General features: G+C 44.0%; 1 protein-coding gene across 1 annotated transcript; it reads right to left on the bottom strand.

The window, feature by feature from the left end:
- Positions 1-1,007: 1,007 nt before the first annotated feature.
- ACO2 (aconitase 2) lies at positions 1,008-23,171 on the bottom strand. Its single transcript, XM_033058763.1, has 18 exons — positions 23,067-23,171; positions 17,323-17,465; positions 16,016-16,274; positions 13,796-13,888; positions 11,698-11,856; positions 11,353-11,503; positions 10,072-10,176; positions 9,715-9,806; positions 9,325-9,430; positions 8,083-8,240; positions 6,947-7,020; positions 6,144-6,255; positions 5,845-5,967; positions 5,487-5,642; positions 3,318-3,509; positions 2,345-2,477; positions 1,915-2,036; positions 1,008-1,505 (listed from the first exon to the last, which is right to left on the bottom strand). The coding sequence occupies exons 1-18, from the start codon at positions 23,100-23,102 to the stop codon at positions 1,362-1,364; spliced, it is 2,358 nt and encodes a 785-aa protein (XP_032914654.1). The 5' UTR covers positions 23,103-23,171; the 3' UTR covers positions 1,008-1,361.
- Positions 23,172-23,213: the final 42 nt, after the last annotated feature.

The raw sequence follows: 23,213 nt of genomic DNA on the forward strand, positions 1-23,213 counted from the left end.
TCTGTGCTAACAGCCAATGCCAAACAATTGCCATCACCCTCCCTGACAGCAGTACAAGGAAAGGAGGGAACAAAACAGTGAGTAAAATCTATGCAGGGCCCATTGCCAAGAGAGTGATGTTGCACATAATTACAAAGCCAGCCACGTTTGGCAGGAAGGAGCTGTAATTCCCTGGGATAGTGGGTCTGCTTAACCTCCAACTGTGAAAACAAAGCCTGAGTCATCAGCACCCTCCCTGCAGTGCCGCTAGAACCCCTTAATTCTCAACTGTTATTCCTGGTGCAATGCCCTAATTAAAAGGGAGCCTAGAATTCTTTAGGCTCACATAGTAACTGAGGTCCATCTGTGCACACAATAAGCTTACTGAATGCCACCTACAGAGCAGCAGTGCTCACACATGCAACTATCTAGCTGTGGTAGAAACAACTGTTTGCAGAAACCCCACAGCTATATGTATAGGTGGAAATTTGGGTGAAACAAGTGAGGAGCTTTCACACAGGCTGTTCTGGGGTAGTTCCAGGGCAAGGGGAAGAAAACAGTCCAGCGACTCCAGGTAGCTGTTTTGCTCAGCTCCTTTTGGACAGGGTCAGGGCTCCCAGGAATATAGTGAGGGGGTAGTGATGTGGTTTTGTGTGCTGCTCTCATTAGAGACTCCTCAACATGTGCTCTAAGCTGTGCTTTAGGAAACTAGCTAAGTGCACAGTGCTGGGAAAGCAGATACAGCAGTATCTGAAAGTCTGTCATCACTGCAATAGTGGCATTGTTGCCCTGGACAGGAATGTAGGAGGGAAGGTGGTCATAATCACAAATGTAGCCTGAAGTAAGTTAATGGCAAGAGCTAAACAGTCCAGGACAGTGGTGAGGGCTCTTTTTTTACCACACTGCGTTATTGTTCCATTTGTTTTTTTATCTCCATATAGCAGTGATTTACAAGAAGTTCTTTCCCCCCCTCCCAGCAACACTGACAGGGATTAGGATGATGAGTACAATTACCACATGACAGAAGAGATGGTCACATTCTTTATTTTCATTTTAAGTCTTAGCCATCAGTAAAGTGAATGGGCAGAAAACAACCAACTGAGCAGACAAACCCACCTTCGCTGGTTATTTCCAAATATAAATAACTGTGGGAAAACTGAAATTGAGCCAAAATAGAAAAAGGGAGCCGGGAAATTTAAAAGACAAAAGTAAGCCTAGCTGCACTCCCTTTTCATAGTGTCAGTGAAGAGGAAGTACTATAACAAAAAGGAAGCTATGGTTACATTTGATCAGACATTTATTCCAACAGTAGGCATGGAATTGCACTTTCATGAAAATGCCAAAGCTGAATCGAGTCCAGTGCACTGGGGCATTGTGCGCACTTAGCTTGATTTCTGCTGCAGCTCCTTCATTCTGTTCAGGGCACTGCCAGCCTGAAACCACTCGATCTGCGATTCATTGAAGGTGTGGTTCAGCATGATTGTTTCTTGGCTCCCATTGGGATGTTTGATGATGCATTTCAGAGGCTAAAGGAAAAAGACAGTTTTATTTTCCCTTCTCTTTCAAGGGAGAAGGTTATCTAAAGCTTCTCACAGGAAAACTTCTATATGGTTTTAAAGGGATGAAAAGGGAAAAGTGCAGCTCAGGATGGATCTTAATATAAAAGTGAGGTTGCAGTTCCTTCTAGGGAACTCTCATGCTTAACGCAACAAGTCCAGGAATTCAGAGTATCGTACAAAGGTTTCTCTTTAACTGTTCAGACCACCACTGATTCTGACCTGCCCTGTATCTCCTGGCCCACCGTGTCTCACCTGGCTGGCAGGCAGCACTGCTCATCAGTGCCAGTGCTGCCTCACAAGCACACAACTCACCACTGATCCCCATCAGTGGCACATCCCTGCCCCCAAGCGTAGGGCAAGACACCCAGACAGTTACCTTTCCAGGTGCAAAGTCTTTCAATCCCACAATGCTCAGCTTATCCACAGGATGAATCTTGTTATAGTCTGCTGGATCAGCAAAAGTGAGAGGCAGTAGACCTTGCTTCTTCAGATTGGTTTCTGTGGAGAACAAACCACCAACCACACTTGTAACTCCAGGGAAGCAGGATTACCTTCTGGCTGCCCAGTACTTCTCAGAGTACTATTCCAGCAACAATTACTATCTTTGTAGCAAAATCAGCATATCAGCTGTTTGTGGCATATCTAACCAGGTATGTAACAGGACTCCTGACAGGAGGGACCTTGCCATCTGTCAGCAGGGAGGGTTCATGCCTGTAGGTGTTGACCCCTGGGCAAGGTATGAACACCGCTTCCACTCAAACCAAACACATCCTGTTTACAAACACCACAGGGGAACCCTGACTCACCATGGATCCTGGCAAAGCTCTTGGTGATGATGACCCTTCCTCCCAAGTGACGTGGCTCCAATGCTGCGTGCTCCCGGCTTGATCCCTCACCATAGTTTTCATCCCCAATTACTGCCCATTTGACACCCATTTTCTGTGAGAAAAGACACACATTGACATTTGTGCAGCCACTCAAGTGAGGAATTAACAATAAATACCCAACCACGTATCTAATTTCAGCACTTCACTGGCAGTACTATGCTATGACACTTTTTCCCAGAAGACTCTCTTGGGTTCTGAGAAAGGAGATAAATAAAGGAATTTAGTGCTTCACAGCAGTTAGGCATTGCCATCTTTGCTGACAAAGGCTGAACAGGATCGGTCTTGGGATCCAGAGCAAATCTTTTCTTTCCTTTTCCTGCCACCTCTCCTTCCACCATGCTATGCCAGACCAGTGTTTCCACAAGCCATGACCTCTGCTCTACTTCAGGAAGGGATATGGAAAATTTTAACCTCTCTCTACTGAAAGAGCCAATCAGAAACAACTGCCAAGTTGTCCAGAGGGTAAAAGGACACTTCTTGAGATTTGAAGCCTAGTGTTAAAGAATAAAGGGGATAAGACCATAATTTCTTTAAACATTAAACATTAGACTAGTCACAGGTGAAGCATTCCAGGAGGCAAGATTCGGTTAGTCTGATGACACCCATGCTTTGTAAGGTGTGCAGAGCCTAAAGGAGTTCTTCCTCTTTCATCTATGATTTCTGGTCCCCTCTGAGTCATGAGATCCTCCTCCTTCTTCCCCCTAGCAGGCAGGGACAGAATCGCCAACAGGAATTGCAATCATTAGAGAAAGTACCAAGAAAATGCCTCAATGCTGAATGAATTCGCAGCTGCTGTTACTTGAGAGCACGAGGGTGAGCTCCTTATTTTTGGCACAGACTGCCCAAAGTGTAAACATCCTCTTAAAATAGATGTGTGAGGGGAACGTCTTACCTTGTAGTAACGGGCTGTGTCTGGAACTGGGCCAAACTCCTGGGTTAATGCGTTCCGCACAGAGTTGGCTTTGCCGTTTTCGATGTTGATAGCACCAATGAGCAGGTTGTTGGAGATGTTGTCCAGATGGCCACGGAATTTAAGCCATGGTCCGGCTGCAGAAATATGATCAGTGGTGCATTTCCCTTTTACCTAAAGCATAGTAGAAGAGAAGAATGTCTCAGGATGGAGGAATGTACTTGACCGTTCCTCAACACTTTTAACCGTGAAGCATTAATTGGGAGGAGTGGTTGATATTCCAGAGGGCTCTGCAACCCTTCAGAAAGACCTCAACAGGTTAAAGAGGTAGGCAGACAACTGTCTGAAGTTTAGCAAGGACAGGTTCAGGGTCCTGCACCTGGGAAAGAGTAACTCCATGCACCAGCACAGGCTGAGGGCTGACCTGCTGGAAAGTGGCTCTGCAGAGAAAGACCTGGGGGTCCCAGTGGACAACAAGCTGTCCATGAGCCAGCAGTGTGCCCATGTGGCCAAGAAAGCCAACGGTATCCCGGGGTGCATTAGGAAGAGCATTGCCAGCTGGTCGAGGGAGATGATCCTGTCCCTCTACGCAGCCCTAGTGAGGCCACCTCTGTGTCCAGTTCTGGGCTCCCCAGTACAAGAGAGACATGGAGTTCCTAGAGCAGGTCCAGGGGAGGGCAACAAAGGCGATTATGGGACTGGAGCATCTCCTGTTCAGCCTCAAGAAGACACAAATGAGAAAGGACCTTCATTTACAGTATCTGTAAGTATCTGAAGAGAGGGTGTCAAGAGTGTGGAGCCAGGCTCTGCTCATTGGTGTCAAGCAATAGGACAAGAGGCAATAGGGCAGAAACTGAGGCACAGAAGTTCCACCTGAACATGAGGAACATTCTTTACTGTGCAGTGACCACACTGGAACAGATTGCCCAGAGAGGTTGCAGAGTCTCTCTCACTGGAGATATTCAAGAACCATCTGGACACAATCCTGTGCCATGTACTCCGGGATGACCCTGCTTGAGCAGGGAGTTTGGACCAGATGACCACTGTGGGTCCTTTCAAACCTAACCCATTCTGTGATTATCATATCTCTTTTTAAAGGCATAAATCCCAGAAAAGCACCTCAGTTACAGAATCACGGCACTCTAAAGCAGAACACACTGGTCATTCTGCATCCATTGGGTAAGAACATCCCCCTTCCAAAGGGCAAATTACAAAAATTTGCTTAACCATGACATCTCCTGCTGTGTCCTTACTTCCCTCAGCAGCAGGTTGTTCAGGTACAAAAAACAATTAAGCCTAAGCCCTTCCTGCTACAGATCAGCCTCCCTGCTGAGGAACTTCAACAAGATGCCAAGTGTTACCCTCTAAGTTTCCCAACTGCACATAAGCCTTCTCAGCTTGTAAGAACAGAATTCCCAACCAGAGATAACGGCCTTCCAACTGGTAAGTTCTAAAGTGCTTATAATGGAATTGCCAGTGTCAAAAAACTATTGCACAGCAGTACAGCTCTTGGGAGTACCTCCAACTCTGTCACTGAGAATCAGGAATGTTCCCAAAGGTCAGTTCATAAGGGATTGCATTTCAGAACCCCTCACCATATCAACTGAAGTTTCCATCTGTTAACTCACCTCAGGCAGTGAGGAGAAACCCACGCCTCCATTGAAAGACCAAATTGCAATGTTTAACAAGTGTGAAGTAATTTCTATAAAGTGGGAAGAGAACATGCATACTGATGGATGAAAAGTTCCCAATGACCTCATTTCAGACAAAATACATCTTAGAACAGTCAGTATTAGAGATGCTAATTAAAGAACCCATCCACCTTTCTATTGCAGGTTGTAACTGGGACAAATTCTGCAGACTGCATGGTTTGGGCAGGATCATATTACATGCCATAACAAGCTTGCTTTTGCATGGTACTAGCAAACCACTAGCGCAAAGGAGAAGAGTCACTTAGCTATAATAGAAAGAAGTATTAGAAGGAAACACAAGGAAGAAAGAAAGACCCTTACTTCCCTTTCTGTAACAATGTGGTTGTAGGGGAAGGAATCAGGTATCTCAAAGGCACATCCAAAGCTTCTAGCAGTTGCTGTGCAAACCCCTGTTCAAGCAGACCTGTCATAGCTGATGCTCCCCCACTTTGTTCCTGACCTTGATGAGGATCAGCATGTCTTCTAGATCCTTGCCATCCCACTTATCAAAGGGCTCAAGAAGCTGGAGACGCTGGCTGGTGGGGCTCACATCCACACGCTGCCCACTGCCGTCCTTGGGAGGGTACTGATAGGTGTCCTGGCCTGGGTCAAACTCCTTCCAAAGAAGAAAGGAAAATCATCAGCCTCAGCCACCCCCAACAGCATGTGAAGAACAAGCCAATTCAGGCAACTGTGCCCATTCTAGCTCTACCATCATGTGTCACGGAAAAGGTCAGCACATGCAAGTTCCCTCAATATAAATAAAACGCTGCTTGTGTCAGGTCTTCCCTCCCTCTGCCCCCAGAGAGAGCAGTTACCATCTTGGGCAGCTCATCTGCATCAGGTGCTTCTAGTTTAAACTTCTTCCCATCTGCTCCTGTCAAGTAATCTGTCTCAGGGTTAAATTTTAGAGTGCCAGCGATGGACAGGGCTGTGACAATCTGAAAGAAAAAAACAATTTACAAATTTAAAGGCATATTATACCTCCCATTACTTCATCTGAAGGTCCTACATATAAGTCTCAAAGCCACCAGCCAAGCTACTAAACAAGGCACACTGGACCTCTTCTGCAGGCACCCTGAACTATTCCACAGCCCCTCCTCTGGCTGTTTCTTACCTCCGGAGAAGTCACAAATGCGTGAGTCTCTGGATTGGCATCATTGCGACCTGTGAAATTCCGGTTGTAGGACGTAACTATTGTATTTTTCTCTCCTTTCTTGATGTCCTTCCTGTGAAAGAAGCAAACATGCTCATCAGATCCAAAAGGAATACTGCTTCCAGATGTCTCACTGCTAGAATCCCCCAGCTTGGTTTTGGCAGATATCAGTATCTTAGAAACATGAGCTGGTGCCTCTACATGATTTCCACTCATAAGCACAGACCCAAAATGAATGAATGCAAACTTGAGTCAAACACTGATTCTTGCAGTAGTTTTCACAGCCCATGTTGTTCATTGTTGAACTGTCTAAACAATAATCAACTAATGACATTGCCTTTAGATATCCCATGGTCAGCCATGATAAAGCAACATAAGAATGTGCCTCCCATCCCTTCTATTGGGAATTTCTCTCTCTGCCACTCCAATGACTGAAGTTGGACCAATTAATTTTTCATATTTCAAAAGGACCATGAAAACTTCAGTCCATTCTCTCATAGACAACGAATCTTTCTCCCCATTCTTTGCCTTCTACAAAAAGCCTCCACAATGTGTGTCCATTCTGCAGCTGTATTCACCTAAAGGCTCAGTATAAATCTGTAGTCCTACTTTTTGCCTCCTTCAGTACATACCAGACAGCTAGGGCCAGCTGTTTTTTAATATTTAATTACCAGTGTGTTGTATTTGCAGTTAAATCAGGCTTCACAGAGCATTTTGGGAACTAAAAGATACAAAGCTAGAGTGAGGTCCATCTTTCATTTTACCTGTCCCACTGGCCGATGCATGGTCCACAAGCATTAGCAAGAACCAAACCTCCAACTTCTCGCAGGATTTTTGCCTGGGTGCAGAAAACAACTTTGTTACCATAGAATGCCTGGAATGAGTTTCTGGGGTTGCTCTTTCAGGGGAAGAAGACACTAACAGGAAGTACCAAGCCTGAGAAAATTCCCTTCCTTGTTTCAGTTTTGAGTCACTTTTATAAATACATGGGGTTTGACCTCAGTAAGACTGTAAGTTAACACTGGGGCAGAGCACAGGATGACTTGCCATGATGTTCTCATTCTCTGCCTGCTTCAACTTGAGCAATCCAGCTACTTACAGACATTTGACTGAAGGACAGTGTCTGGTTTGATTTGTATTCTATAGACTTCCTGTCCATGTAAGGAGAAAACTAGCAACAGTGCAGGCAAGTATGTGTGCCTGCTCAGTCTACTCAGCAAACAACTCAATTAAAGGGGCAGCTGGTAAGGAAAGGTATAACTTGAAAGGTAAGACTTGGTTGGACGAGCCATCAAGCATTGGCTGGATATATCCATATGTACAGACTTGGTCCTCCCACTATGACAGCACCTAAAATTTACTAAATAGTAAAGCTAATTAAAACAACATTTTTTTTTTGCACAGAAAAAAGGAAGAAAGTAGGCAATGCTTCTTCAACAGAAGCATTCATTTTAAAGCCAATATGAGTTTTGCCGTAAGTTTGGTCTAAACTGGGAGCCACCTTCCAACAAAAGGGCATGCTCTCCTTATATATTGGGATAAATGTGGATTGCAGCCCTTTGTCAGCCATGGCCATCTACAAAATCCCAGGGGCATGAGGCAGCGCTTGCTATGCATACTGTTATCTCCTCAGGGCCCAAGATCCTTTGAGCTTTGCTCAGTTTTAATCCTGTTGTTGCATGCCCAGGTAGTAAAGGTATCAGGTCAAAACACTGTCAGCATGATGGCAGGACCCAAGGGCACAGCAGCACAAGACCAGTTACTACATCAGTAATTGCACCTCCAGCAATAAGTGAAGACGAAGTTTTGGAGGTTTCCATTAGTTAACTCTGGCCCCCTCAGTACTGTCCTAAAGAATTTAACCCTTTCTGTTTGAAGTGCAAAGAGCAGCCATACTCACATAACCGTCTCTTTCAATGGTGGCACGGATCTGCTCTGACCCTGGTGTGATTGTGAACATGGATTTGCACTTCAATCCATGCGCGAGTGCCTGTTTTGCCACTGCTGCAGAGCGTCCCATGTCCTCATAGCTGGAGTTGGTGCAGCTGCCAATCAAGCCTGTGGTGTTTGACAGAAACAGGGTGGTGGTTACTGCAGCCTTGGTACTTGGAAGATTCTCCCTGACCTGTCTCCCAGAAGAACAAACAAGGGACAACCACCTTTTCTGCTGATAAGGAATCTGAAAGGGCTTCAGGAACTAACACTGCCAAGCCTCCCAGCAATATACTGTGTCCAGCCCTGGAGGTTGCATAGTCTGAGCACACTACCCAGTCAACTAGTCTAATCTAACTAGGTTATTGTTTTACAAGACCTGAGCGTCATCTACTTGCACTTTGGGTAAGCAAATAACCAAAGAGAGGTATTGTTCCACAAAGACAGAAAAAGCTTCAAAGAAAGATGGCAAGAAATGGAGGAAATTATGAAAATATCTTTGTTGTAGTGTGAAGACCACATGAGGACATGCTTTACCATCCTGACAGCATTCTGGTGTTAAGCAGCAAAACAAAAATTCTCTTTCAGTTACAGCTGCTGTAACTGTATCCTATATGTAACACTATCATATAATAAACTTCCCACCTGGGATATGGCTTTACAACGTATTTCCGTTCTTTTCATTCCTTCCTCTACTCCACCAGCAACAGTTGAGAAGCCAGCCCACAAGTTACCATCCCAAAAGCAAGTACATAAATTTCCAAGCCTACTTTTTAGGACAGCAAGTACTAACTTTACTATGTCCCAAGAGTTCAACAGCCAACTGCTGGGAATGCTGACAATCATGCTCCTGACAAATCTCTGCAACAGGCAAATCCATGCCACAGACTTTTAACAAAAGCAATCTTCAATGGGTAACATTCCTGTCAATCCAAACATTCAAAAGTTTCAAAAAGGGAAGAAAACCTGGTCTATCTCTTGAGATTAAAATCCCTCCTGCTATCCTGGATCTCATCCTACACACTTGGTCCAATATGGTCACTACGCTTCCCAGAAAATTCTTACAGTCATGAAGAGATGACACTGCACCAAGGTCAAAGGACATACAGCAAAAAACTGGATCCCAAGCTATGTGACCAACAGCTTATCCCAAGACAATAATGTTTATACCACAAATATGAAGGCAGAGGAAAGAGCAAATGCTACCCACCAACTCTGATATCAACAGGCCAGCCCTCCTTTTCTGCCACAGCACCAATATCTGACACAGGGTGCGCCAGGTCTGGTGTGAAAGGTCCATTGATATGCGGTTTCAGCTTTAAGAAACAGTGACAAAGTCAGAAATCACAGCAACAAAGAATAACCCCAAAACACAGCAGCAAATCAATTCCTTTCACAGCTCTATCTGAAAGTTGTTTAACTAGGATTCTCCTACATGAACATTGGAGCACAAGCTGTTCAGTGAAGCAGACCTGAATGTATTTTAAATGTTCTAGCACAGCACCAGGGGTGTTGCATCAAACTCCCAGCTTGGTCCTCGTTCACACAAAGCAGAGTCATGTCACAGTATTCAAGATGGCAAGAAGAAAGGAAGCCTTACCTCACTGAGGTTGATTTCTATCACCTGGTCATACTGACAACCAGAATCTGGTACCAAGTGTTGCTTGAATTCATCCGCTAGTGCAGCTATATCTAGAATAAAAATAAGGAAGATATGAAGAGTGCAGCAAATATGACGGAGGAAAAAAAAAGTCTAAAACAACTAAACATAGGGGGGGGTCCTCTGGGTAATTCCCCAGCCACCTCATCTACAGACTCCTTACTTGTAGCAGATGACCTACAGGACCACACAAGGTCAAAACTCACATCAGACAACACTGTAGGAGGATACTGCTCCCAGAATACATCTTCAGTTGAACCCATACTTCTACCCACTTCAATCCCCAAATCCTCTTACCAGCTCGCCCAGTCTTGCCCAAGTATTTCTTCATGCGTTCATTGTAAGGGAAGATGGACGTGGTAGCTCCGATTTCAGCCCCCATGTTACAGATTGTTGCCATTCCTAGAGAAGTGGGAGAAGAGATCACAGGGTCAAATGAGAAAGCCCAAGGCCACCCAATTCTCCAAAAGTGAGTATATGCAAAAAATGGCAAAGCTAAGAGAGATCAGGCCATCAGCCACAGAAACCTAAAACCACAGCTGAGAGGACACTGACAACATAATGGCAGGGTCAGCCCCCTACATTTCTGATCAATACAGAGCCTGCAACCAGACTCTTGTGGACGTAATGAGCCAAAAGTTACACTGACATCTGCAGACACCAGTATAACAAGGAACCACTGCAATGAGTGTCCTGTCCCTCCCTACTATCTCATTTATCTTTACTGAAGGAGCCAGACATTATTGAGAAATTTAATGGACTGAATAAGATGCTTCCAGTGACAGAATACAATTTAAAAATCCCATATATCTGCTCACAGCACTGGGATCAACCACCCCTTCCAAGGGCACGGCAATGAAGCTGTAGAAGCTCCTGTTTTACATTTAACAAGCTAGAAACAGATATAAAATTCCTCTGATTTCACAGAAGAAAAATCCCAAATTGCTGTCAGTTTGTAAAACCAAGTATTCCAAGCTGTAGCCAAGTCACACAAACTGAGAGAAGTCCAGCTTGAAGGCTACACTTCAAGCTAAAGGAAGACACATTTCTTCCAATTTGGTCCTAACTAGCATATTACAGAGGACTGCAATTTTTGCTAGTTCAAATTCAGCATCCAAGATCCATAATTAGCTAGTATAAACTGCATGTTACAAACTGTTTTCTGGTCTCAGAACCTCTGCTCTTTGTTTAGAGCTGTCACACATATACTCCCATTAACCTGTTTTTCTATTCACAGCCTATTTTAGGCTGAAATGAAAATGTATTCCTTTATTGCTGACATCTCCACCCTCTAAGCATACACTGGAATACAGCCCCCCTTACTCTTATCCTGACACACCACCTTACAGGATTCTTCACAATTAACCATTCCGTGTTCTCAAAACCACAAGAAGATTGACTGAGAGGGAGCGCTATCTCATTACGCCACTCTTCCAGTTTGCCATGTACAAACTGCTGGGTCAGGGTAAGGGAAAACATTTAGTACTTCTTGTTTGGTTCCCTTCCCAGCCTCCACAGATACCTGAACACCCAGCTCCACCAACAATCCACTCAGATAAGAGATCTGTGTTGACCTACCTGTGCAGGAGATTGAATCCACACCCGGCCCATGGTATTCAATGATGGCGCCCGTTCCACCCTTGACAGTGAGGATGCCAGCTACTTTCAGGATCACATCTTTAGGAGAAGTCCAGCCTGAGAGCTTTCCAGTCAGTTTTACACCAATAACCTGAGCAATATCAGTGAGGGGAAAAAAAAAAATACTGACATCACTTCCTGTCAGAAAGGTAACAGTATATAGTTCTCCTGTCACACTGCAAAGGTATCTGGTGCCTTATACAGGTAGTGCTTGAAAATCAATGCTCCTTACACATCATATATCTCACCCTTGGCATCAAAGCTTAATATTCCTTCTGCTCCTACCTTTGGGCATTTGAGCTCCCAAGGGATTCCTGCCATGACATCCACAGCATCAGCTCCACCCACACCGATGCAGATTCCCCCCAAGCCACCTCCGTTGGGGGTGTGTGAATCTGTGCCAATCAGCATAACCCCAGGGTAGGAGTAGTTCTCCAGAATGATCTGAAAATAAAAATTGATTGATTGTTTATTTGCTTGTTTCGTGGAAAAAGAGGGGGAAGATAGCAGAAAGAAAACAAGAACAGAAGTTTAGATCAGTTTGTATTTGCAGATTTCAGTAGGAAGAGAACAACTGAATTTGGATTGGATTGGAAGTTCTCCTTTGTTTCAAACTCCTTGTGGAGGATGTAATGGCAGAACAAGGTACCAAGTCTCAGCCCCAGGATCCTTGCTCAACCCAGGAAAATAAAAAAATTAGAAAACAATCTCCTCTTTTTCCTTCCAGTTTAGGCTTCTGCTAAGGTGCTACTTTTGTTAGGGCTCAAGAGTATGTTCCATAATCTCCATACCCTTAATTAACAGCTGAGCAAGTCAGTTCACTTATCCAATGCTAGCGAGCCCTTCCATAGCCTTTGCGCTCCCGTGGCAGTAGAATACCAACAGGCTCCTCCAATCCATACTGCCAGCAAAAACTTAATTATGTAGAAGAACTTCTCACCATGTCACCAAGAGGCTGCCCTTCCCTTATTGCTGCTACCAGTTCCATGCAAGACTTTTCAACTATTAACAAAACTACAAAATGATTAATTGATGAAAAAACGAGATTTCTGTGGTAGCAACACTGTAGAAAAGTCAAGCTAATGAACTTCTCACTGCTCATGTGCCACACCAACAGTAGGACAGCCTTTACGGGAAGCACAGAACCTACAGCACGTGCATCACAGAACAGCTTGAATAGAACGAAGGCAGTCCTTTACCAAAAAAGACCAAGGCTCTGCTTTCAGAACTTTCAGCTTTATATTCTTGTAGTAACATTAATGTAGTTGTGTGAGAAAGGTCACTCTCAAGGCCCCACTTTGGCAGAGTTGCACTCTGAAGCTGTACAACAGGACCAGTTTTCTCCAGCCAGAGAAAATCAGCCACACGAAGATTGTAACCACAGCACGGAGCTATGCTGCCGCGTGACAGATATTACAAGTGGTTTCAGGACACAAATGACCCGAGGTGTTCCCGTAACCTTTTGAAGAGTTCAGCTCATCTGTTGCATCACATTAGGGTAGCCTTAGTAACTCATTCTGCAGCTAAGAAAACATAGCAGAGAGCTCTTGACTGCACCTGGTCCCAAGTTCCCTGCTGACAGGATGCTTACCAATCCATTCTCCACTCCTTTTGCTTCATGCTTTTGCTTCAACTTATGCTGCCTGAGACTCAGAGGAACAATAAAAAATGACTACTGGACTCTCAGAGCAAACCAACCAGAAGCAAATTAGGGACATCCTGACAGAGACGTTGGTTTTAAAAAAAAAAACACAAAAAGCCTCATTAAGTGGTAAATTTTCTTGGGACTGTCATATTCTTTTTTAGATTCAACTGTAATAACAAGAGAATCTCAGACTTGGAAACTGTTTTGCATTTTATTCAAATTCACCTAGCAACTCCTTATGTGTTGCCACTCTTGAGTACTTGAAGTATGCTGCTCTGTTGTGTCCCCATATACTCTTTTGGGTTTTACAGAACTAAATGCATACATCATAACCCTAAAAAAAGTATGTTCCCAAGGCTGCTTTCCTTACCACCAAGAGCTATTCAAATTAACCCTATGTAGCCAGCTTCACAGCCTCACCTTACTGTCTCAATTGTACAAAGAGGAGACAGCCCACAAGCAGTTAAGGTATTTCAAGCTTCTGAGATTCACATGACATGCTGTTGGCACTACCTAATCACACATCAGGTTACAGTTTGACCAAAATAACCTTTAAAAAAACCCCACTGTTGTCAAGATAATTGAGAGAGAGCAAGTAAGAAACCTCGCCTGCCTCAAGCAAAATAAGTTGCTCCCCTAAACCAGTGAAATTCTCTAAGGGTTTGTACTTGAGCTCCCTCTCCACCCTAAGGTAAAAGACCCCACTGCATATTCAAAGACCGCAAACACACGCTTTACCTGGTGAATGATTCCTGACCCAGGTTTCCAGAATCCCACTCCGTATTTGGCACCAGCCGTTGATAGAAAGTTGTACACCTCCTGGTTTATGTCCTATTCACACAGAAAAGCACAGAGCATTAGTACCACATTTTGTTCTTCCATACAACAAAAAATTGTTTAAACATGTTCCCTTCTCTCACATGCCTGCCTGTAGCTTGCTTCTAGTTTTGCAGCAAATGGAGGGAGGTGCACATAATTTTTAAAACCAAAAGGTTAAGATTAAGACTGTTTGACACAGTTGTAACAGGCCATTTAATTTCATCCCACCTGTAGCTCTACTAAAAACATATTTTTTTTAGTTTCTAATTCCAAACAGCACAATTTAAGGAAAACTCTGCTAATGAGGCATTTAAAAATGCTGTGCTTACTTTTCCTATTCTCATGGGCTTTTTTTAAGCCTGTTTCCCTCACTCATTCTAGCCCCTCCTTCCTTCTCTACCAGGTGTTCTTTGTCCTATACAGATGCTTTGGAGACATTTCAAATCCCTCAGATAAATATTCTGGCTTTATTTGTACAGATTAAGAAATGGAACTGGAAGTTGTTCGCTGCCCGGGGACTTGGTGAGTGTCATTTGTCATTCTAGCAACTCCCCTCTTTAAGACTCACACAATGCTGCCTTTCTTGCTGCACTGTCACTATTGTTGGTGGAGGTCACACCGTGAAAATTGGTTGTGAGAAAAACCACGGTTGCCAAGGAAGTATGACAGTATTATATTCTAACAGTTCTTGGCAGAAGAGTGCTGGAGTAGATAAGATAAGCACTAGAAGGAGAGAATTTCTTAAAGACTGTTCTCATGCAGCTAAGCTTCAGAATAAAGGGAAAGGGAAACGAGATAATTGAAGAATTGTCTCAGCACACATTTGCTGAAGTTTCCCAAGAGGCGGCAGCAGCTCTTTAAGCCTCATTTTCCACTGGGAGTTGGGTCACTCCACTCTGTTTGTGCATCCCTCCCCCAGTAAATCCAAACCACCCTCTGGCCCGCCAGCATTCATTGTGTGCCAACTGGCAGCAGCAGAAGCCAGTCAGAAGAAGGCAGGACCTTTACTTGCTCTGCACAGAGTGGATGGAAAAGAAGGGACTCAGCTCAATTCAGGGCCGCAGCAAATATAACTGCACCATTGAGAATAAATGCAGGAATAGGGGAAAGGGGAAAACAGTAGGTGAATGGGAGAAAAGAAACTGTCTGATTTAGTTAAGTCTCAAATTGTTAATTGCACAACTTAGGACTGAGACAAGCAGAGCAAGAACTCCCCAAATCCCTCCTGAGTGGTGCAAGTTGCTTTATTGTGGCCCACTGAAGAAAGCCAAAAGCAGATACTTCAACATCACAAGTTTCTGAAAATGGATGTGGACTAAAATCTTAAAATGCAGCTGACCCCTGTTTACTGTTTGCAAATTCTGGTATCAACATTCAAGGTCCAATTCCACCTGGCTCTGACAGCGGACCTAGGCTAAGTCCACTTGGAGTAACAAGATTTCCTTGGTAGATGCATTGTGGTATGTTGGTCAGAGGTAAATGTGTCTATATATTACAGAAGCTCATCTGGGGAGGAATAAGCAGTAAAACAACTGAGTAGAAAAATTTAAAATGGTTGTTGGACAAACAACACTTTGAAATTCCCAAATAAAACCCAACATCCTCCATATTTTTACACATTTATACTATACCCATGAGCCATGAAAGCTGCACATGATTCGGTTATTGCTCTTCAGATAATCACTAGCAAATGGTTTGGGAAAGTAACTACTTGCCTCCCCCTCACAGGATATAGCAGTGCAATGCAGACATATGTTCATTAAGTTTTTCACACCGCTATACGGCAACATAGAGTAATCCTACTTCCTTTTTTCATTTTGAAATAATTTTTTTTCTCTCCTTTAGCTGAAATACCTTCTCTCTCCAGAACACACATGATCTGGGCTTCCATCACTAACAACTTAAGACTAGTTTTTCCCACATTCATGGTCCTTTAAACCATGTAATGGATGCATCTGAGCTGAAAACCTCCCAAAAATCCATTTAGTCTGTTTCTTCACTGCATCTGACCACCACAAGCAATCTTTTACCATATCTGACTCCTGGCTGTCCTTCTGGGGAAAAAAAAAAATTAAAGTTCTTCCTTCAACTGGAAGGACATTTTCAAACAGACAGAAGTTAAGTCTCTGCAATAGTGACCTTGGCTCTTTTAAGATCCTTTTCACCACCTGACTGGGCCTCAATGAGGTGATCACAGTGGATGGTGGAAGGCACAGCCACTTTTGGCAGCCCGCTGCTGATGAACTGAAGCATTGCCATCTGAGCTGTGGCATCCTGCATGGCCACGCGGTCTGGCCGTAAGCGTAGATAGGTCTTGCCGCGCTCAATCTCCTGTTTTGCTGGGTCATCCAGGTGTCCATATACAATCTTCTCAGACAAGGTCAGAGGGCGGTCCAGCCTGGGGAGAGTAATTTTAGTATCTGCATCTTGTGTACTTCAACATTTGCCCTTTTAAGCACGTAACAGAATGCTTCCCTATATTGCTCAGATTGTTAAGACCTATTAGCACACAGAAACCTTCATGCTTTCTTACAGCACTAAAATATCAACATGCACATGGTTAAAACAAGAGTTCAGTTCATGAAGTTCAAAAACATATGAATTGATGTCATTTTATGCTTTCTTTTCTAATCTTCCTACACTGTAAAAAAAAGCATTGACTGCTCACTTCTTGAGTCATACTTCAGGACAGCAAAAGTAGAGGTGAGACAGAGGTCAGACTCAATTCACAAATACCAGATCCCACAGCAAATACAACTAAGTGGAGTTTCATGACCTCAGACCTTTCATCCAGTAGCTGTATCAGCTGAGGAATCTATTTATGTATGTAGCAACATCTTCTGAGAAGTAACTAAATCAACACACCAATCTGAAATGAGAGCTACTGCACTTAACAAGGGACACGAAGACTGAAGGACAAGTCATACAAACCACAGCAAGTGGAGCAGGAATGACAAATTAGCAGGCACACAAGCCTCTATCAGCAGATTAAGGTCACTATGTTTACATATGCTATGAATTCCTAGCCCTTTGTTCCATGCCTAACACCTACAGCAGAACACAGCGCAAAGAAGCATTAGCCTATAACACCCTTTGCCCACATGCTGCTGCCCCAGAAAGAAGCAAGGGCCAATGTGAAGACTCCTCAACAAGGGTATTAAACAAAGAGGATGAAGCCTTTTCTAGCACCTCCTCTGCACTGGCCTGGTTCTCTGCATGTTGCAGTGCTTCCTCACATAATTCAACCCTTCCCACAGTGCCCCACCATTATGAGGAGACATTACAATTCATGCTTCACTGTATTTATAACTGCCTCTGTTCAGTGCTGCTTTCCCTGGTAAACATTCCTTCTGCCTGGGCTCCACGACAATTTTTCTGCTTCTCCTGCCACTGTAGAGTTCAATTCAATACATTGACCCCTCCCTTCTTCCCTTCTCCACTCTTACCTCTTACGGACAATGTTGATGTTCTTCTCCAGCTTTTCATAATTTATGTATTCATTAGGTTCAAAGTGGCTCATGGCCACCTTGGCCCGCTGGCACAGGACAGGAGCAACATGGTAGCGTCGTACCCCACTATTCAAGGCATGCTGTAAAGAGGAGAGTATTAGCACTGGAACCCTGCAGAGTGAATTTCTGTAATATATCAATTGCTACTGAATCAAAAATGTCTTTAAGTTTTTGTTACTGGCATTTTACAGATCAAGGAACAGAAAAATTGCAAAGGTTTTTAAAGACACCTGAATACATTTCATCATACAATACTGCATATTATCTGGTACCCAGAACAGACAGCATTTACTACATAATTCCACATTTTTATTTGTTGCACCAGATGCCTTATGCTTTCAAATGAGAAATCTGCTTTCAGGCAATGCAGAGCCAGTTCTCAAGAAAGCACCAGTTTGCCATATTCTTGACACATCAGAATCATGGTGGAGAAGAACCAATGCTGCTTCTAAAGTAAACTATCCCTAGGTTTGTATTTGCTTGCTGGCATTGAGCTGACATAGAAGGACTAGCAGGTAGACAGGGTTCTGTTCCACTATCACACACTAGGTTTCCTGGGCAGAGTCCCTCCATAGTTCTACAAGACTAATTAAATTTCCCCAAGGAGACTTTGGTGTAAAGGCCTGATCTACAATGTAACACAGAGCAGGAGAAGCAAGATGTGGAAAAAACACACCAGCTCCACCAGCCTGGCTGCACTGACCCAGGTGCTCTTTTCCTCACTCTCACAAAGGCACTCTCACCTTTCACCTCTGAAAAGCTTTGCGCTTACCCTACAGGTGAGTTAACTGCATGACAGGTGAACTGTACTGTGAGCTGAATGCATTAGCAGAAAGTGCCAGGGGTAAAAAAAAAGCCCAAATTTCACTTGGCAGCCTCCACAGTGAGACACTTTCCTGGAACACAGGAAAAGGGCAGGCTATGGTAAGGCACCTTTACAGCATCCGACCTGAAAGAGACAGGTCAGTGCCCAGGGCTAAAAGCTCTCACGCAGCTTTGAAAACTGAGTCAGACAGCAGCCTCCATAAAAACTTCCAAGGATTTGGCACATGCATTTCTTACATGCTTTCAAAGTCTCACTCATCAGCACTAGAAGCCTGGAAACAGACTGAGGAAAAGAGTTTAGAGCTCCTCCTCTTCCAGTGTTACACCTTAATCCCACTTTTTCTATTCATCCACTACTTCAGAGTTACAAAGTTTTGCTAAGTACAGGTTAATAAATATAACGGTATTACATTAAACACCCCTTTTGCATGTGTGACTGTAAATATTCCTTGTTCAGAACACATTCATTGTACCTACTACTGGTTTTTCTTCCCTTACCACTGTCAAAAAACCCTATTTAATTCTTTAAACCTATTCAAGCATTTTAATGTTTCCCTGTGAATATTTTTTCCAGCTTTCTTGTTACCAGCATTGAAAAGATTGCCTGATACAATCATAATCAAAGAGACATCACCAATTTTTAGCCAAATCTCTTGTTTTACTGTCCTTTTGATAACACTTGTCAGTATCTTTTGCAACAAAAATTTTAGGAAAGGTAGGCAAGATGACACTACTCAGCGCACTAGCAATAAGGGTGCAGTTTGCATTTTTACCAAATTATCCCAGGCCATTATACAAAGAGCTTTTGGTAGAAGCAGTACAGACCTACAGCAGCTGCACACCACTGTCATGAAAGAATATCAGAGGAAAGTGAACCTGGTGGTACAAAGAGGGCACTGCTCCTCCATGAGTGCATGGGAAACCCAGTCATGAAATTTCACTGTGCTGTGCACTTTAACTTCAGAACTTCCAGAACTTATCACAGGTGTCAGACTTAAGACCTTTACCTCTTACATCACCAACATAACCCCCAGAACAACCACCCACACCAAATCAAACACCACCCAGCTTCTCATTGTTTAATATACAAACTAGGCAAAGCTGCTCTTTACCTAATAGCCACATAACTTTCATGTTTGCTTTGTTCTGGCCTTTTTTTTTTTTACCTCACAAGATATCCACTGTTTTGTGAAAGTCTCCAACTGCTGGAGTGGCTGGAATAAAAACCACTGAGCTATTTAATCACTGTTCATGGAAAAATAATCTCTTTCCCAGGCCAGGAAATGTATTGTGGTTTAATGTAGTAATCTCTTCTTAATTCATCATAGAGAAAAACAGATATGCAAATAAAAGTAACAGCAGAGGCTTCATTGCATCTTCCTCTTGCCTTGGGACCAAAGCCAATTAAAATAGAAATCTGAAGCAGGGTACTCCAAAAAGAGGTACAAGAAAACTTTTCAGACAAAATTCAGGTAAAATCTTTTCAGTTTGAACATACAGGTCTATGGGTCTTTCACCTCATGAAATGGCACAATGAAATGTAATAATTTTTCTAATACTATGTCAGTGTGCAGCTGGTAACCACAAATCAGTAATACAAAGTAGTTGAATCCTGCTGACCACAGCTTCAGGCTACCAGAAGCAGGAAGAGAGCATGTGTAAGGTAAAGGATTCTGTCTGGACCTGGAGAAGTCTGGAAAACTGAAGGTGTGTTTCTGTAATGGCCAATATGACCAGGGAAGATAACTGCCTAGAACAATCAGCTTCAGTAGACTAATTTTTCTCTACACAAGAATTTTAAAAGGCACCTATTTAAAAAGTGCCGCCTTCATTTTACCAGGATATAAATCTAATCCCATATTTCTGAAGGGAATTAACTTGATTCAATATGGTTGTTCTCATGTTGGCACCCAGCAAGTCCTAAGGCACCACCACCACTCACCACCAAGCCACAAGCATAAACTGATTGGTTCAAAAGTCTGATCTCTCCTCACAAAGAATCTACAGTATATCACTCATCACACCTGCCTATTCTCCATGCCTGTCCTTCTATTGCATTCTCAGAAATGGGGTGACAGACCTGCAAGATTAAGGAAAAGCGACTGACAAGCCTGACAGTTCCCAGCCTCATTTCCTCTCACTCTTCTCCAAAGGGAATGTACCAGTGCTTTGAGGGGGCTTCCATGGTGTTTTTTTACTAAGTAGTGAGAAGTGCCTTGAGCCCAACAGGCGAAGGAAGTAGGCAGCCATCAATCTATACATTTTCCCTTTTATCCAGGAACTGTTTATTTCCAGGCTGTCCAAACAGCTGCCAAGTGACCTCCTCTCACCTGGCTACTGACTCCCTTATTCCAGCTGAAGTGTTCTTGTTCAAATTTCAGTAAAAGGAACGGCAGCAATCATTACAGGGCTCCTAAGCCTACTGGTATTTCACAAGGTGAAAAGCTTCCTTAAAAGACAGAAAGAAGTCTAATAAATGGGTCATTATTTCTGAAATCTCTGTAAGAAAGCTAACACTCCTCTTTACAGATTTTAATGTAGCTATCTTCCATTTAGCTCACTACAGTGAACGTTCCAGATGCAAGGGGAGTCTGAATTCAGAAAATAACTTGCATTTTGGCAGCCAGTAAGGCAAAAGCAAAAGCTCACGTTCAGAAGAGTAACAACTGTGTTATATGCACTCCTATCTGGGAAATCTGTCCTAGAAATCCCAGCTGAAATCCAAAATACCATCTCTCCTTGTCTTCCCTGATCTAAGAACACTGGCCAAGTTTTCAACATTCATCATGATTCAGCTTTTAAAAAAAAAAAAAAAAGCAGTGTGGTATAATCAAACTGTAAATGCAGGCTCATTTTCTAGACCCACCTCAAAAGAGAAACCAAAATTATGGTTCTGAAGATCAGTTTAGCCCTGGCCAACATTTCTTCCAGATACACAAAGCTGCCCATGTATAATTTCAGTATTTACCCACAATGCCTTCAATAAACCTGATATTTCAGGCAGTTTAGAGTTTTACAGTCTTCCCTTTCAGTCAATCTTCAGCCAGTGTGGCCCAAAAAATGGAATGCTACTAAAAGCATTATCTCAGGTAGGCAGAAAAGAGATCCTGACTCTCTGATGCTATTAGAACTATACTTTAAATAGGACAGTCAGTCCAAATCAGGCTAATTCAAATTTATTTCCCTCAGAGACAAGATTTCTCTGCAGTTCCAGAATGGGAGGCAAACAGAACCAATAGCAGTAATATGTGCCATGGTCAAAGCTGGGACTATCACAGTGAGTGACAACATGATGGTCACATTCATTAATCTCTAGGCTGCTACACAGGGGCAAAACAACCTTGCCTCCTAAAGACATCACCTAGAGGCACATTTGATTTCCATCCCAGATTTAGCCCTTCACAGGGGGGAAAGAAATATGCACCCCGAGCCTGATAATAGATGACAACCTCCTGGAATACTAAGTTCTCCATATCAACTGTGCCAGCACAGCCTTTGCTTTGCATCATACAATATTAATTTTATTGCTTGTTAATTAATTTTATTGCTTGTTCTCATGCAATGTCACACCATAAAAAAGAACCAATTCATTGCCCTAATAAGAGATTTGTCTTCATTTTATGAGTAGTCATTTCTGTTCAAAGTACAAATTAAAAACTATTTAACAGCTAAGAACAAATATACCAACCTAACTGAAATGGTGCTGTTCTGTACCTGTCATTTAAATTTAAAAATCCCTATACTTTTCTAAAATATCTACCCCTAAAGTAAGACAGTGATAACAAAACTAGAATTAAGATTCACAAAACACTTTTAGAATACTAAAAGCCAACCAAATTCTTACTTCAGTTCCCTAAGAAAGGGTAGAAAGGGGAACACATTGGCCAAGGTCACAAGTGGTAAACTGAGAAGTTACGCTGCCTGCCTTTATCACAGGGGAGCAAAGGCTTCCTTATCCTTAGGAACCCTAAACAGAAAATTGCACCTGGTATCTGCCTTATAGGCTTTAAAAGATCATGAAAACTTTATTACTGAGTAGACACTAAACACAACAAAGTCTCAAGGAAAGCAATCTCCATGGCAAGATCATATTACTAGCAAAGGTGAGTTTTAGAGGTCATGACAGACAAGACTGTACGAGCCACTATCACGGCTCCGAGAAAAAAAAGGCAATTTGTGTGCCTGACCCGCCTGCTTCTTCAGCCTTCCTAGCTCCCATTTATACAGAGATGCTGGCATCTTTGTCACCCAGGGGCCTCTGTTTGTATCAAAAGGAGGATTTTTGAAGCAAAGTAGTCAAAAGACAGCTCACTCACACCACAAGGCGTCACCTTGGGCTGCCGCACGCCCAAAAGTGGAAGCAATAAAAGACGAGGGAAAGAAAAATGCCTGCCCCGGGGAAAGACCTTTTATTTCACCGTTCGGGCCCGTGCCCTCGGGCTCTCTGCCCTGCTAGGCCCGGAGCTCTGACAGCGACTCCAGCTCACCGCGGCAGGGTCCGGGCGGACGGGGGAGGCGGCGGCGCCGGGCCGCGTCCCCGCCGCCCCGTTCACCTTGCACTCACCTTGACGGCCGGTCGGGCCCGCTGGCGGGACACGCCGTGCCCCAGAGCCCGAGCAGCGGCCACGCCGCCGCCGCCAAAAAAGCCGCGGCCGCCCCACCATCGCCATGGAAACGGGGCGTGGGGCCGCAGCGGGGACACGCTGACCTACACGCGGAGGCGGGGACGGTCCGACCCCGAGGCTGTGGGCGAGCGGCCACCCTCCCGGCCGCCCAGCGGGCAGTGATCTTGTCCCTGCCGCAATCCCCGCCGCCCGTCCCGCCCGCTGTCTGCCCCGCCCGCCGCCGCCACTCACCCTCAGCCGAGCCGCCAGCACGCAGTACGGCGCCATTTTGTTCACTGACAAAGATGGAGTCGCGCCGCGATGGCGTCACGCGGCCCCTTTGACATCTCCGGCGCGCGCGCGGGGGCGGGACCGCGCGGGTCCTGGCAGGGAGACACC

Source organism: Catharus ustulatus, chromosome 4 (genome assembly GCF_009819885.2).
Source record: "Catharus ustulatus isolate bCatUst1 chromosome 4, bCatUst1.pri.v2, whole genome shotgun sequence".
Classification (NCBI taxonomy): Eukaryota; Metazoa; Chordata; class Aves; order Passeriformes; family Turdidae; genus Catharus; species Catharus ustulatus.